This window comes from Canis lupus, chromosome 18 (genome assembly GCF_048164855.1).
Source record: "Canis lupus baileyi chromosome 18, mCanLup2.hap1, whole genome shotgun sequence".
Taxonomy (NCBI): Eukaryota; Metazoa; Chordata; class Mammalia; order Carnivora; family Canidae; genus Canis; species Canis lupus.
In genome coordinates, this window is record NC_132855.1 from 20,122,420 (window position 1) to 20,138,986 (window position 16,567).

The 16,567-nt window shown below is 37.0% G+C and overlaps 1 protein-coding gene across 8 annotated transcripts in view; it reads right to left on the reverse strand.

Annotated features, from left to right (window-relative positions):
- TAX1BP1 (Tax1 binding protein 1) overlaps window positions 1-16,567 on the reverse strand; it is a 94,309-nt gene that overhangs the window by 7,713 nt on the left and 70,029 nt on the right. For 3 of the 8 annotated variants that reach the window (XM_072783653.1, XM_072783655.1, XM_072783654.1), the window contains exons 15-16: window positions 10,637-10,820; window positions 10,161-10,309 (exon numbers count right to left, since the gene is read on the reverse strand). The exons of 1 other annotated variant lie outside the window; for it this stretch is intronic. In XM_072783653.1, the coding sequence (XP_072639754.1) occupies window positions 10,161-10,309; window positions 10,637-10,820 (333 nt within the window). Of the gene's footprint in view, window positions 1-10,160; window positions 10,322-10,636; window positions 10,821-16,567 lie in introns of those variants that run through there. 4 more of the 8 variants (XM_072783658.1, XM_072783657.1, XM_072783656.1 and 1 more) reach the window with 4 other exon arrangements.

Genomic DNA, 16,567 nt, shown 5'->3' on the forward strand with positions numbered 1-16,567 from the left:
AAAAGCAACTTGAAGACTGGCAGAACAAAACTCCAAAACAAAATGTAGAGAAAGGCTACAAAGAAGAGGGTAGGAAGAGCAGAGATGTGGTGGGGAGCTAAACCCTTCAAGTGTGTCTACCAGAGGGAGCCAGAGGGGCATACACGTGTAAGAAGCAACTATCAACACCAGGAGCCTACAAGGAAAAGACAAATCCCCATAGTATTTGGCTTTGAATACTGGATGGGCCAAATTTCATGAGTTCTTAAAACCAGCTGGGACTTAAATCCTCTAGAACTTTAAAAATCAGCAGGCTCAATCTGAGAAAGCCCAGAGGACAATGGGAAGCTGAGCCATCCTTACTGAGACAGCCCAGCAAACAGCCCACAGAGATACAGGTAAAAGCAGCAGCCTGAACAGGGCTTGGGGCATACAGGAGGGAGAGTTAGTTACTGAAGTCAGAGTTCCCTGAATAACTTCTCTAGAAGCAAAGAATCTGGCAGGTGCCATTTCTCTCCCGAGCCACTGTCCCCAGCATAATCACATGGTCACCATGTGACTGGGAACCAGCAGGGCATCAGCAGACACTAACTTGCTTACACCATGCCCCACACCCCTCCAGCCAAGTCTGCCTTAGTCCCAGTACTCTGGGTCCCCTCCCTGAGACAACCTGCACAAACCTTGCCTACATTTTCTCCCCTCAACTTCCAGTGGAGGACACATATACACTGTTGAAACTACACCAACCCCACCCATACACTTTGCACAGCAGCCTCAGCCAGCCGAGTCTCCATACTGCCGAGTCTCCATACTATACCTTCTCTGTGGAAGAGGACCAGCACATACAACTTGTAAACCTGCCTGCGTTTTGGGAAGCAGCCATAGCCAGCCCTATTTTGGCAGTGGCTGCTCATCTCCTATGGAAGAGGACCAGGCCAACTAGTTAAAAGAGCCCACTACTTTCTTTTTCCTTTTTTTTAAACATTTTATTTATTTATTCATGAGAGATGAGAGGCAGAGATATAGGCAGAGGGAAAAGCAGGCTCCCTGCAGGGAGCCTGATGCAGATCCCAGGACCCCAGGATCACGACCTGAGCCAAAGGCAGATGCTCGACCACTAAGCCACCCAGGCACCCCAAGCCCACTACTTTCAAGACCAAGAGACATAACTGACTTTTCTAACACACAGAAACAGAGTTCGGCAACATGAGGAGACAGAAGAATATGTCTCAAATGAAAGAACAGGACAAAAATCACAGCAAGAGACCTAAGTGAAGCAGAGAAAAGTAAAATGCCTGATAAAGAATCTAAAGTAATGATCATTAAGATACTCAATGGACTTCAGAAAAGAATAGAAAACATCAGTTAGACCCTTAACACAGAGATAAAAATAAGAACCAATCAGAGATGAAAAACACAATCATTGAAATTAAAAATACATGTGATAGAATAAATAGCAGGGTGAAGGAAGCAGAGGAACAAATTAATGACCTGGAAGACTGAAGTAATGGAAAGTAATCGAGCTGCGCAAGTGAGAAAAAGAAAAAAATCACACAAAGTAAGAACAGATTTAGGGAACATGACACCACTAAGCATAACAGTGTTCACTTTACAGGGATCCCAGAAAAAAGGAGAGAAAAGGGAACATAAATTTATTTGAAGAAATAATAATTAATCTGAATGTAAATGGACTAAAGGGTCCAATCAAAAGATATAAGGTAACAGTGGGGGAAAAAAAAAAAAAAACCCAAGATCTATCTATATGCTGTCTACAAGAGACTAACTTTATTATTTTTTTTTATATTTTATTTATTCATGAAAGACATTGAAAGAGAAAGAGAGCTAGAGACACAGGCAGAGGGAGAAGCAGGCTCCATGCAGGGAGTCTGATGTGGGACTTGATCACACCCTGGGCTGAGGGTGGCACTAAACCGCTGAGCCATCCAGGCTACACCTGAGACTCACCTTAGATCTAAAGGCACCCGTAGACTGAAAATGAGGGGATGGAGAAACATTTGTCATATCATGCAAATGGATATGAAAAGAAAAGGTTGGAGTAGAAATATTTATATTGGAACCAAAAAGTCTTTAAAACAAATCCTATCAGTTAAGTGTCTGCCTTGGCTCAGGTCATGTTCTCAGGGTCCTGTACAGAGCCCCATGGTGGGGGGGGTCCCCTGCCCAGCGGGGAGTCTGCTTCTCCCTCTCCCTTTGCCCCTCTCCTTCATTTGTGCTCACTTTCTCTCAAATAAATAAAATCTAAAAACAAAACAAAGCAAAAATAGACTAACGAGACAAAGAAACTATATAATAATAAAGGGGATAATCCAATAAGAAGATACAATATTGTAATTTATACATCCAACACAAGAGCACTTAAATACATAAAACAGTTAATAACAAATATAAAGGAACTAACTGATAGTAATGCAATACTAGAAAGGGACTTTAACACCCCACTTACATCAGTGGGCAAATCATTCAAACAGAAACAAGCAAACAGTGGCTCTGAATGACACATTGGACCAGATGGATTTAACAGATATATTCAGAGCATTCCATCCTAAAATAGCTGAATACATATTCTTTTCAAGTATACATGGAACATTCTCCAGAGTAGACAACATATTAGTCTACAAAACAAGTCTCATATAACTCAAAAAGACTGAACTCATACCAGGAATCTTTTCTGACTACACCACTATGAAACTAAACATTAACCATAAGGAAAAAAAAATCTGAAAATAGCACAAATACTAAACAACAAACAGACCAAGAAATCAAAGAATAAGAAATTACAAGGAAACAAATGAAAATGACAACACAACAGACAGACCAAAATCTTTGGGATGCAAAAAAAGCAGTTCTAACAGGGAAGTTTATAGCAATACAGGCTTGCCTTAAGAAGCAAGAAAAACTCAAATAAACCTCACCTTACAACTAAATGAGCTAGGAAAAAAACAAAAAACCAAAAGGAAGGAAATAATAAAGATTAGAGCAGAAATGAATGATAAAGAAACTAAAACAAAACACAACAAAAAAACAAACAAACAAACAAACAAAAATCAATGAAACCAGAACCTGGTTCTTTGAACAACAAAAGCACCACACATACCAAAAAACACTCAAAACCCAGGAAGGACTCAAATAAAATCACAAATGAAAAGAGGAGAAATAACAACCAACACCACAGAAATACAAACAATTGTAAGAGATTATTATGAAAAATTATATGCCAACAAATTGGGACAACCTAGAAGAAATGGATAAAGTCCTAGAAACATAAAACCTACTAAAACTAAAATCAGAAAAAACAAAACAAAACAAACAAACAAAAAAAAAAACAGAAAATGTGAACAGACCAATCATCAGCAGTGGCATTGAATGAATAACAGAAAACTACCAACAAACAAAATCCAGGACCCAACAGCTTCATAGGCGAATTCTATCAAACATTTAAAGAGGATTTATTTATTTATTTTTTTTAATTTTTATTTATTTATGAGAGAGAGAGAGAGAGAGAGAGAGGCAGAGACATAGGCAGAGGGAGAAGCAGGCTCCATGCACCGGGAGCCCGACGTGGGATTCGATCCTGGGTCTCCAGGATCCCGCCCTGGGCCGAAGGCAGGCGCTAAACCACTGCGCCACCCAGGGATCCCTAAAGAGGATTTAATACCTATTCTTCTCAAACTATTCCAAAAACTAAAAGAGGAAGGAAAACTTTCAAATTTATTCTGAGGCCAGAATTATCCTGATAACAAAACCAGATAAAGACATCATAAAAAAGAAAAGTACATGGGACACCTGGGCGGCTCAGGGGTTGAGTGTCTGCCTTTGGCTCAGGGCGTGATCCTGGAGTCCCAGGATTGAGTCCCACATCGGGCTCCCTGTGTGGAGCCTGCTTCTCCCTCTGCCTGTGTCTCTGCCTCTCTCTCTCTCTCTCTCATATGAATAAATAAAATCTTAAAAAAAAAAAAAAAAGTACAGGCTAATCTGATGAACACAGATGCAAAATTCCTCAACAAAATACTAGCAAACCGAACCCAACAATAAACTAAAAAAATCATTCACCACTACCTAGATTTTTTTTCAGAATGCAACAAGTGTGGTTCAAAATTCACAACCAATCAACATGATACATCAAATCAGTAACAGAAAAGATAAAATCTATATATTTATCAATAGATGCAGAAAAAGCATTTCACAACGTACATCCATTCATGCTAAAAAAAAAAACCCTCAACAAAGTAGGTTTAGAGGAAACCTACCCTCAACATAATTAAGACACATATGAAAAACCCACAGTGAAATCATACTCCTTGGAAAAAACTGATAGCTTTTCCCCTAAGATCATGAACAAGACAGGAATTCCACTCTCACCACTTTTGTTCAAACTCTACTAGAATCCTAGCCACAGCAAAGAGACAACAAAAATAAACAAAAGGTATCCAAATTGGTAAGGAAGAAGTAAAACTTTGGCTATCTGCAGATGATAGGATACTATATAAAATCCTAAAGACTCTGCCCCAAAATAACTAGAATTGATAAATGAATTCAGTAAAGTCATAGGATACAAAATGTCTTGTATCTGTTGTATTTCTATACACTAACAGTGAAACAGCAGAAAGAGAAATTAAGAAAACAATCTCATTAACAGTTGCATCAAAAACATTAAGATACTGAAGAATAAACCTAACCAAAGAGGTGAAAGATCTATATTCTAAAAACTAAAAAAACACTCATGAAAGAAATTAAGGGTGATACAAAGAAATGTAAAGACATTTCATTCTTACGGACTGGAAGAATAAATTGTTAAAATGTCCATACTACCCAAAGCAATCTACAGAAACAATGCAATCTTTATCAAAATACCAACAGAATTTTTCAGAAAACTAGAACAAAGAATCCTAAAATTTGTATAAGATGACAAAAGACCTCAAATAGCCGAAGAAATCTTGAAAAAGAAAAATAAAACTGGAGGTGTATCACAACTCCAGACTTCAAGTTATATTACAAAGCTAGGGTAATCAAAACAGTATAGTACTGGCATAGAAACAGACACATCAATGGAACAGAACGGAAAATAAACAAAGAAAGAAAGAAAAGAAAGAAAAGAAAGGAAAGAAAGGAAAGAAAGGAAAGAAAGGAAAGAAAGAAAGAAAGAAAGAAAGAAAGAAAGAAAGAAAGAAAGAAAGAAAGAAAGAAAGAAAAGAAAGAAAAAAGGAAAGAAAGGAAAGAAAGAAAGAAAGAAAAAGAAAGAAAGGAAGGAAGGAAGGAAGGAAGGAAGGAAGGAAGGAAGGAAGGAAGGAAGGAAGGAAGGAAGGAAAGGAAGGAAGGAAAGGAAGGAAGGAAAGGAAGGAAGGAAAGGAAGGAAGGAAAGGAAGGAAGGAAAGGAAGGAAGGAAAGGAAGGAAGGAAAGGAAGGAAGGAAAGGAAGGAAGGAAAGGAAGGAAGGAAAGGAAGGAAGGAAAGGAAGGAAGGAAAGGAAGGAAGGAAAGGAAGGAAGGAAAGGAAGGAAGGAAAGGAAGGAAGGAAAGGAAGGAAGGAAGAGAGGAAGGAAGGAAGGAAAGGAAGGAGGAAAGAAGGAAGGAAAGGAAGGAAAGAGAAAGGAAGGAAAGGAAGAAGAAGGAAAGGAAGGAAAGAAAGAAAGGGAAGGAAAGAAAGGAAAGGAAAGAAAGAAAGGAAAGAAAGAAAGAAAGAAAGGAAAGAAAGAAAGAAAGGAAAGAAAGAAAGGAAAGAAAGAAAGAAGGAAAGAAAGAAAGAAAGGAGGAAAAAGAAAGGAAAGAAAGAAAGGAAAGGAAAGAAAGAAAGAAAGGAAAGAAAGGAAAGAAAGGAAAGAAGAAAGAAAGAAAGGAAAGAAAGAAAGAAGAAAGAAAGAAAGAAGGAAAGGAAAGAAAGAAGAAAGGAAGGAAGAGAAGGAAAGAAAGAAAGGAAAGAAGGAAAGGAAGGAAAGAAAGGAAAGAAAGGAAAGAAAGGAAAGAAAGGAAAGGAAAGAAAGGAAAGAAGAAAGAAAGGAAGAAAGGAAAGAAAGAAAGGAAGAAGAAAGGAAAGAAAGAAAGGAAAGAAAGAAGGAAGAAAGGAAGAAAGAAAGGAAGGAAGGAAGGAAGGAAAGGAAGGAAGGAAGGAAGGAAGGAAGGAAGGAAGGAAGGAAGGAAGGAAGGAAGGAAGGAAAGAAAGAAAGAAAGAAAGAAAGGAAAAGAAAGAAAGAAAGAAAGAAAGAAAGAAAGAAAGAAAGAAAGAAAGAAAAGAAACCCACAATTATATGGCCAATTAATCTTTGATAAAGCAGGAAAGAGCATGCAAGGGGGCAAAAAGATCATCTCTTCACAAATGGTATTGGGAAAATGGGACGGCCACATGCAAAAGAATGAAACTGGACCACGTTCTTACAACATACACAAAAGTAAACTTAAAATGGATGAAAGTCCTATATGTGAGAAATAAAACCAGAAAAGTCCTAGAAGGGAGCACAGGCAGTAATTTCACTGACCCTGTCTGTAGCAACATTTTTCTAGACTGGTCTCCTGAAACAAGAGAAACAAAAGCAAAATCAAACCACTGGGAAAATGTTGTGGGAAGACCCTCTCTCTGTCTCTCTCTGTGTCGCTCATGAATAAATGAATAAAATCTTTAAAAAAAAAGATTTTATTCATTTATTCATGAGCGACACAGAGAGAAAGAGGCAGAGACACAGGCAGAGGAAGAAGCAGGCTCCATGCAGGGAGCTCAACGTGGGACTCCATCCTGGGTCTTCTAGGATCACACCCTGGGCCGAAGGTGGCACCAAACCGTGAGCCACCCGGGCTGGGCTGCCCTCCATTATTTTTTTCCATATTCAGAAATTGACTCAAAATAGAAAAAAAAAAAAAAAAAAACAACTAAATATAAGAGCAAAACTAGAGAAAATTCAGGGACAAATCTTCCTACCTATGGGGATTAGGCTATGGATTAGGCAGTGGTTTCTGAGATCTGACAACAAAAGTACAAGCAAAAAAAAAAAAAAAAGGATAAATTCAACTTCATCAAAATTTTAAAAATTGGGGGTGAGAGCCTGGAAAGGTCAATCAGTTGAGTGTCTGACTCTTGATTTCAGCTCAGGTCATGACCTCAGGGTCATGTGATAAAGCCCTGTGTCAGGCTCCATGCTAGGCATGGAGCCTGCTTAAGATTCTCTCATTCTCCCTTCCCTCCCTTTCAATAAAAAGAAAAAGAAAAAGAAAAAGAAATCTGTTGGTGCATATACTGTATTTTTGAGTAGCAAGGGTTCAGAGCCATGGTTCCCACTGCTAGGGCACAATAACAAATTCACAGGGTACTATGGGACAGTTTTAATTTTCTAAGTTGATGAAATATGCAGAAACACTCCACTTTGTCAAATATCACTGTGAACAGCTAGTTCAACATAGCTCAGAGTTTCAACATTAGACAGTGCTACATTCCTTTCACTGACACCGTATCTTTGAGAAGCAGCTAGGATTTTGGCAGCTGCTGAAATATAAAGCATGTGCTTCGTGAAAATCAATGTGAATCAGGAAATGAAGGTAGTTTGTCCAATCAAATTCCCAAGGTTTGAGAAGCTGTACATTGGTCAATAACTACATATATCCCATTAGTAACTGCTTATTAATTTAAGAATGAAAAGTAAGAATTTTTCAACTCAGTATACACTTTTTTTCAAATGGTTACTACATTTGTTAGGAAATTGCTAAGTATTTCTTTGGCTTATAGAGTATCATAAAAAAAAATTTTTTTTACTTAGTAGTAGAAGCCAAAAATGCCATGAACTGGAAGTTTGGGAACCTCTGGTTTAGTCTATTTGATAGACTGGTAAGTGGTTAGGATCAGAGCTCCTATAGCCAAACCAATGAGGTTCATATCCTCATCTGACTGTACCCTTACCAGCTGTGTGTGATGAAACAAGCCAGTTAATCTCTGTTTCCTCCATTATAAAAGAAAGGATTGTAAGAGTTCCTACCTCACAGGACTCCTCTAAAGAACAAATGAGTTAATATGTTTAAAGAGCCATGCACTAGCTGGATAGAGAAATGTTTGGTGCATGAGCATCATCATAATTAGGATGCTATAGCTATTGCTATTGCAATTATTAGGAAAAAAGGAGTCACAAAAAGCTTTTGATCTGATTGCTGACCAGTATCTGGTGCAAAAGGGAGGAGATGTGGCAAATATATGACTGGAGTAGGTTGGAGAACAGGCAGCCTCAACCCTGACTCTGAGGTCCTATGGCTGTTAATTACTCCCAGAGCAGGGACCAGAGAAAATGAAGAAGTCAAACTCAAATCTGCTTTCTACATTCTAAAAATTACTCATTAAAATACTTCACTTGCAAGTGATTTTTGTTGCAATGACAAGGATTTTTTTTTAAAGACTAAATGTACATAAAAATTAGTTTCTGTCCAAAGTGAAAAAATCTTCTGATTGCAAAATACAATTATCCAAGGTGTGCCTATTAAGAATCCTTCCATCTCATTACCAAATCTAAGCATGTCAGCAAATGAGCACAAGACTCTAACACTGCTTCTCATGGGTTTGCAGGAGGGCAAAGCACACAGATCAGAAAGAACATTCTGCTAATTAAACTGAAGCAGATGACTACAGAAGAGAAGGGCTTGTCACATGTAACATCTGTGCCAAGAATGATCAGATTAAATATGCAAAATCTGAAGTAAAGGTGTGAAAAAGCAGTAAGATTATACTCTAGACCTTAAATAGGCTACAAAAGTTCTGACAGTTTCCCTAATTATTCCCAGTAATGGACATAGGAGGCCAAAAGGCAGGAGGGAGAAATACATTTTTCTCCATTATGGGTGTTGAGCACTAGGGCTAAAATCATGCCTGTCTGAACACTGATCAGTTTCTGCAAAGGTTAATAGCAATTAAATGCAGCAAACTAGATTAAATGAGAAACAGGTCATGCTACTGCTGTACTTGCAAAGAGCACGATAAAGCATTTCTTTTAAATTCATCTTAATGCACAGGAAATCCAAAAGAAAAAAGTGCTATGAGGAAAAGAATTTATTTATTATATGGTGAATAAATCTTAAATGAAATAAAAATAAAAATGACATGCTACACAAAGGAACTCAAATTATCTGTATTGGGTTGCTGAAAGATTATTAAATACTAATGATGCCTAAAAGACTATTTCTCGGTGGGGGGGGCTGATAATACACCTCTTTTCTAGCTAAAGATAATATAGTCTACCTTAAAATTTAAAGTGAGGTATAAATGCTAAAATGAAAAGATGCATATTGAAGAAGCATTACATGTCTTTAATACTGCTTCTTCCAACCTAGTACATCTACAAAAGAATATAGTAAATTACTTAGTAATAATCTGGGACTATAGCCAATAATAATGTATCATATACTTGAAAGTTGCTGAGACTAAATCTTAAAAGTTCTCATTACAATAGAAAAAACTTGTAACTATGTGTGATAATAGATGTTAACTATTAACTAGACTTGTAGCGATCATTTCATGGTACAAATAGTCAATCATTATGTTGTACATCTCAACTAATGTTATTTATCAATTATATCTCAAAAAGGATTCTTTTTAAAGATTTTATTTATTTATTCATAGATACATAGAGAGAGAGGCAGAGACACAGGTAGAGGGAGAAGCAGGCTCCATGCAGGAAGCCCGATGTGGGACTCGATCCCGGGTCTCCAGGATCACACCCCAGGCTGCAGGCGGCGCCAAACCACTGCACCACCAGGGCTGCCCTCAAAAAGGAAATTTTTTAGGGACTCCGGAGTGGCTCAGTGGTTGAGCGCCTGCCTTTGGCTCAGAGCGTGATCCTGGAGTCCCGGAATCAAGTTCTGCATCAGGCTCCCCGCACGGAGCCTGCTTCTCCGTCTGCCTGTGTCTCTCATAAATAAATAAATAAAATCTTTAAAAATATTTTTTGAAGATTAAACTGATAATTATTATATTGAGGTCATTCTCTGAACTTATTCTTATATTTTAGTATAAACCCTAAAGTGTAAGTCTCAAGCATATTAATGGTTGGTTTTTCAAATTTAAATACAAGCAGGTTTTTCCAAGATTTAAGAAATCACATGTATATACAAACACATACACTCTCTTTTCTATAAATATAATTCTCTACATGAAACAAAAATAAAAGGAACAGGTTCAGAAAATAGAAATGCAATTTACTTTGCTATCTTCAGGGTCTTCTAAACCATCAGGCCGACTAAGGTTTCTAGCAGGCTGGCTGCAGACTACATTATCTTCCAGTCCCCAGGAAGGTACTCTCACAGGTGGCCTTTGGATTTCATCTGGGTAAAAAGCACCATCTGCTCCATCTGAAATAAAAACTTTGGAAGTGAAACCCAGTACTATAATTAGAATCTCTGGGTATAGCTATGATAAACAGGATATAAAGAACCATTTTTGTGCATCACAAAAATGATCTTTTTAACCCAACTCATTTTTAGAAATAAGAAGCCAATCAACTACTCATTTGTGTTGAAGCACTCCTAGATGAACCTAGTTACTGTTAAACACTAAGACTACTGGTTATAAGATGTTTCTATTAGAGTTAACTGTACTAGTAGTTCTCTAATCCCATGAAGATACAAACCAAAAAACTCCATATTCAGTTAACCTCAAGTCAAAAATATTTTAATAACCTCTGGTTTCCTGTGTTGCATAAGGATTACCATACTGCAGAACTGGCTGTATATGTGGCACTGTAGCAACATGACCACTTTGCTCTGAGCATGTGTGGAGACACTGTGAGATCTTTTGAGGACTCTGGGAATTCTGACCTTCCATTTTCCTTTCTGCTTGATCTTCTAGATTCCTTTTAAGTTCCTAAAATTAACAAAAACAAAGGTAGAGAGCATTCAAATATTTTACAATAAGAGCAGCATTAAGTGTTTAGCTAAAATATAATAAAATTACTTCCCTATTATGTTTGAAGAATACAACTGAAAAGGCTGGCTCTCAACCCATTAAATATCCCTTCCACATGTAACAGCATCGGAAGGTAGAATAAGGCCCAATGTATTTTCAAATTTATCTATGCCAAGAAGCTGCCCTTTTTATTGAGCTAGGAGGAAACTGTGAATCTTCTTGCAACTTAGCTATTCATAAAAGACAAAAAGCAATCCACACTGATTCTCCAGTAAATTCTATCAAACATTTAAGAAACTTTTTTTTAAAAAATATTTTATTTATTCATTTGAGAGAGCACATGCATAAGCACAAACAGGGAGAGCACCAGAGGGAGAGGGAGAAGCAGGCTCCCCACCATGCAGAGTGTCCAATGTGGAGCTCAATCCCAGGACCCTGGGGTCATGACCTGAGCTGAAGGCAGAGGCTTAACCAACTGAGCCATCCAGGCACCCAAGACACTTATTTAAAAATACTAATCCCACATAAAGTCTTTCAAAAACTAGAGGAAAAAAACACCTCTGAACTTACTTTATAAAACCAATACTATCCTAATACCAAAGTTAAACAATGACATCACAGGAAAACTGCAGGCCTGATCCCTCATAAATATTGATGCAAAAATCTTTAAGAAATTAAATCCACCAATACTTAAAAAGAATATAATATAACCAAGTGGTTTTACCATAAGCAAGCAAATTTAGTTTAACATCCAAAAATCAATATAATTCACTATGTTCACAGATTAATGGAAAAAACAGTATGATCATTTCAAAAGATGAAGAAATATTTTACAAAATTCAACAGGCGTTCATATATGTTTTTTAAATCTCAGCTAACTAGAAATAGAAAGGAACATCCTTAATGTGAAAAAGACACTTCAAAACCCTACAGTGAATGTTAATGGTAGAAAAACTAAATGATTCTACCTAAGAGCAATAATAAGCCAATGTCTGCTTTCCCCACTTCTATTCAACATCATACTGGAGATTTTATTTTTTTTTTTTATTTTTTTTTTTTTTAAAGATTTTTAATTTATTTATTCATGAGAGAGAGAGAGAGAGAGAGAGGCAGAGACACAGGCAGAGGGAGAAGCAGGCTCCATGCACCGGGAGCCTGACGTGGGATTCGATCCCGGGTCTCCAGGATCGCGCCCTGGGCCAAAGGCAGGCGCTAAACCGCTGCGCCACCCAGGGATCCCCATACTGGAGATTTTAAACAGTGAATTAAGGCAAGATTAAGGCAGATTAAAAAGGAAGACGTAAAATCGTCTTTATATAGAGGATCTGATCATATATGTAGAAAATCCTAAAGAATCTACAGAACTAGGAGAATGAGTAGATTTAGCAAAGTGGCAATATACAAGATCAATATATAAAATCGATTTTCTATATATAAGCAACAGAATTGAAAAATGAAAATTTTAAACACACCATTTATAGTAGAGTCAATATTAAAATACTTAGGAAAAAATTTCATAAAAGATATTGAAGGTCTGTACACTAAAAACAAGCACCCTGAGAAAAATTAAAGAGAACTTCAACAAGTAGAAAAATATACCACATTCATGGGTTAGAAAACTTAGCATTTTTATAAATTCCTCCCAAATTAATCTATACATTCAATACAACCCAATAAAAATCCCAGCAGGCTTTTGTATAAATTGACAAGCTGAAACAATGACTGAAATACAAATGTCCTGTAATAGCCCATTTTTAAAAAGAACAAAGTTGGAAGACTTACACCTGATTTCAAGGCCTCTATTAAAGCTATAAAATCGAGAGAACAGAATGTAAATAGATCATAAATGGATGAACACACAGATTAGGAGCTGACAAATTTTTTCCTTTATAAGGTCTGATAGTAGATACTTTCAGCTTTGTAAGACAGTCTGTCACAACTACTCAAATCTGCCTCTGTTGTTTTAGCCACAGGTAATGCCTAAATGAATGGCATTGTCATATGCTAATAAAACTTTATTTACAAAATAGATCATGAGTCATATTTGGCTTGTAGATGTTAGCCGGCAGACCCCTGATATAAATCTATAAAACAGGGATGCCTGGATGGTTCAGTGGTTGAGTGCCTCCCTTCAGCTCAGGGCATGATCCCAGGGTCCTGGGATCAAGTCCCAACATTGGGCTCCCTATATGGAGTCTGCTTCTCCCTCTGCCTATGTCTCTGCCTCTCTCATGTGTCTCTCATGAATAAATAAATAAAACCTTTAAAAATTAAAAATAAAAATAAATCTATAAAACAAAAGACAGAGTCCAAAAATATATCCATATTCAATTTTCAACAAAGATGTAGTCAGTGAAGGAAAAGGATAGTCTTTTAAACATTAACTTAAAAAACTGGGTATCTAGGGGCACCTGGGTGACTCAGTCGGTTAAGTGTCTATCTTCAGCTCAGGTCATGATCCCAGGGTCCTGGGACAGGGCCCCTCATGGAGGCTTCCTGTTCAGCGGGAGTTTGCTTCTCCCTCTCCCCGTGCCCCTGCCCTGCTCATGCTCTCTCAAATAAATCTTTAAAGAAAAAACAAAAACAAAACAAAAAAAAAAAACATGGCTGTTTATACATTTTGACTATATATCATACCATACAAAAAATTTATTTTAGTATTTTAAAGTTCACAAGGCTTGAACTCAACAACCCTGAGATCAAGACCTGAGCTGAGATCAAGAGTTGAATGCTTAACAGACTGAGCCACCCAGGTGCCCCCCCACCAAAAAAATTTTAAGTAGATCATAAATCTAAACATAAGAGCTAAAGCTATAAATCTAGTGAAAGAAAAAATAGGGGAAAATCTTTATAGTCTTGGATTAGTCAAAAATCTGTTAAGATAGGGCACAAACAGCATGAACCATTAAGAAAAATACTGCTAAATTAGACTCTTCAATATTAGAAGCTTCTGCTCTTCAAAGATATTTTTAAAAATGAAAAGGCACTGGAAAACAGTATGGAGGTTCCTCCAAAAGTTATAAACAGAGCTACACTATGACCCAGCTATTGCACTACTAAGTATTTACCCAAAGGATATAAATGTAGTGATCTGAAGGGGAACCTGCACCCCAATGCTTATAGCAGCATTGTCCACAATAGTCAATTACGGAAAGAGCCCAGATGTCCATCAACAGATGGGTGGATAAAGAAGATGTGGTGTGTATACACACATACACACTGGAATATTATTACTTGGCCATCAAAAAACAAAAAATCTTACCATTTCCAATGATGTGGAAGGAATTAGAGGGTATCATGCTAAGAGAAGTCAATCAGAAAGACAATTACATGATTTCACTCATATACAGAATTTAAGAAACAAAACAGCATCATAGGGGAAGGTAGGGAAAAATAAGACAAAATCAGAGAGGGAGACAAACCACAAGAGATTCCTAACTATAGGAAACAAACTGAGGGTTGTTGGAGGGGAGGGGCTTGAGGAGTGGGGGAGATGGAGAGGTAGAGTAAGTGGATGATGGGCATTAAGGAGGGCACATGATGTTATGAGCACTGGGTGTTACACTCAAGTGATGAGCCACTGAACTTTACTTCTGTAACTAATAATAATTCTATGTTAATTAACTGAATTTAAATAAAATTTAATCACAAATAAATAAAAATGAAAAGGCAGGCTACATATTGGAAGAAAATATTTCCAAGACATATGAAAAAGGAATTGTATTTAGAATATATAAAGAACTCCTAAAACCAAATACAACCAACAAAGATAATCCAATTAAAAATAAGTAAAAATCTCAACACTTCACAAAAGAATATATATGAATGGGGGTACCTGACTGGCTCAGTTGGTAGAACATAAAACTCCCTCTCAGAGTCATGAGTTTAAGCCCCACATTGGACTACTTAAAAATAAAGTATATATGTGAATGGCCTATAAGCACATGAGAAGATGCCCAGCACCATTAGTCATCAGGGAAATTAAAACTTCAACACTGCACACCCACCAGCATGACTAAAATTAAAACTCAATAATACCAAGTACTAATGAGGCTATAGAGCAACTGGAATGCTCACACACTGCTAGTGGGAATGCAAAATGCTACAGCTACTTTGAAAAACAATGTAGCTGCTTGTTAAAAACATACTCATCATGTAAGAAAGCAATTCTATTCCTAGGCATCTACTTGAGAAAAATGAAAACACAGGTCTACAAAAAGACATGAGAATGTTCAAAGCATTATACATAGCAAAACACTAGAAATAATCCACATGTCCATCAGCTGGTTAAAGGATTCATGTCCAACTAGTGAATGGGTAAATTCTGCCTGACTGCATTTATATGAAATGCTTAGAAAAGGTCAAACTATATAGTAGAAGGTAGATCAGTGATTGTCTGGGACTGAGGACAGCTGAAGGAGTTGACTAAAAAGCATGAAGAAACTTTGTACAGTACTAGAAACATTCTACAGTCTGAACATAATGGTATTTACAGAACTATAGAGAGTCACCATAATCCATCAAACTGCACTTAAAATAGGTGGGTTTTATTACATGTAAACTGCACCTCAAAAAAGCTGTTTAAAAAAAAAACAAATTTTAACAAAGGATGAGAAAATGGAAAATTTCATCTGTAAAACTCAGCTGGTTTTGCTGAATGTCATCCCAAGAGAATAGAGATGAGATTCTGGTCAGCAAATTTTTACCTATATAAACGACCATCAAATGAAGTAACCTTAAAACAGAATAAGTCATTATCACTAAAAGCAAAACTGATAAACATGAAAAATTCAAATCAATTTAGGTTTGAGAAGAGATACAGCAATTAGAAGTTCCTCCTAAGCATGTGAAAAGAGTACAGAAGATATGTGAACAACATTATTGCAGGATTGGTTAAATGACTGATATGGCTAGAGCATAGGCTTCATGTGAAGAACGAAAGAAAAGACAAGTTGCAAGCCAGATATGCCATATCTATATCATAGTTTACTACAATGGGCCTATCAGTGTCTGAACAGTCATAAGATGGTTCTTTAGTGAGGTTATTGTAGCAAAACTATACTGGGCACACTTGAAATTGGTTATACTTGAAATCATAAATAGGGGGATGGTATGACAATGGAAAGACTGGAGTCAACTACCTGGGTTTGCTCATCAGCCCCAACAATAATAACCCTGAAGAACTTACTTTCTCCAGCCCTAGAGGAATACTGAGAAATTAGAGTGTTTTTAACACAGCAGGTCCTCAATGGAGGTTCCTTCATCTCCTGCCATGACTCAAGAAGTGCTGTCATGTAATTCACAATTGTGAAAGTGCAATGTGAGTAGAGAAAAAGTGAGAGTAAATTTAAAAAATATTTCAAAGAAGCGTCAAGAAGAAAAGGGCATGAAAGTAGCAAAAGATGTAGATAGGATAAACTGCTAAAAAAAATTTTTAAACTAACTTGAAAGAATATGGTAAAATTCTTCTCTAAGCAAACTACTTAAATTGAGTCAAGGGTTTCATCAAAAGATTTATGGTACAGTCAAGCAACTTCATAGAGATTCCAACATAATAAAGAGTTCCCTCTAAGTTAATACTCCTCTCTTCTACCATGAGAGATGCAATAAATCTCCTGCAAATAGGATACAGGGTAAGAAAAGGACCAGTAACAAGCAGCTTTGATTCCTCATTAGGGAAACTGGAGGTGGGGTAAACAGAACAC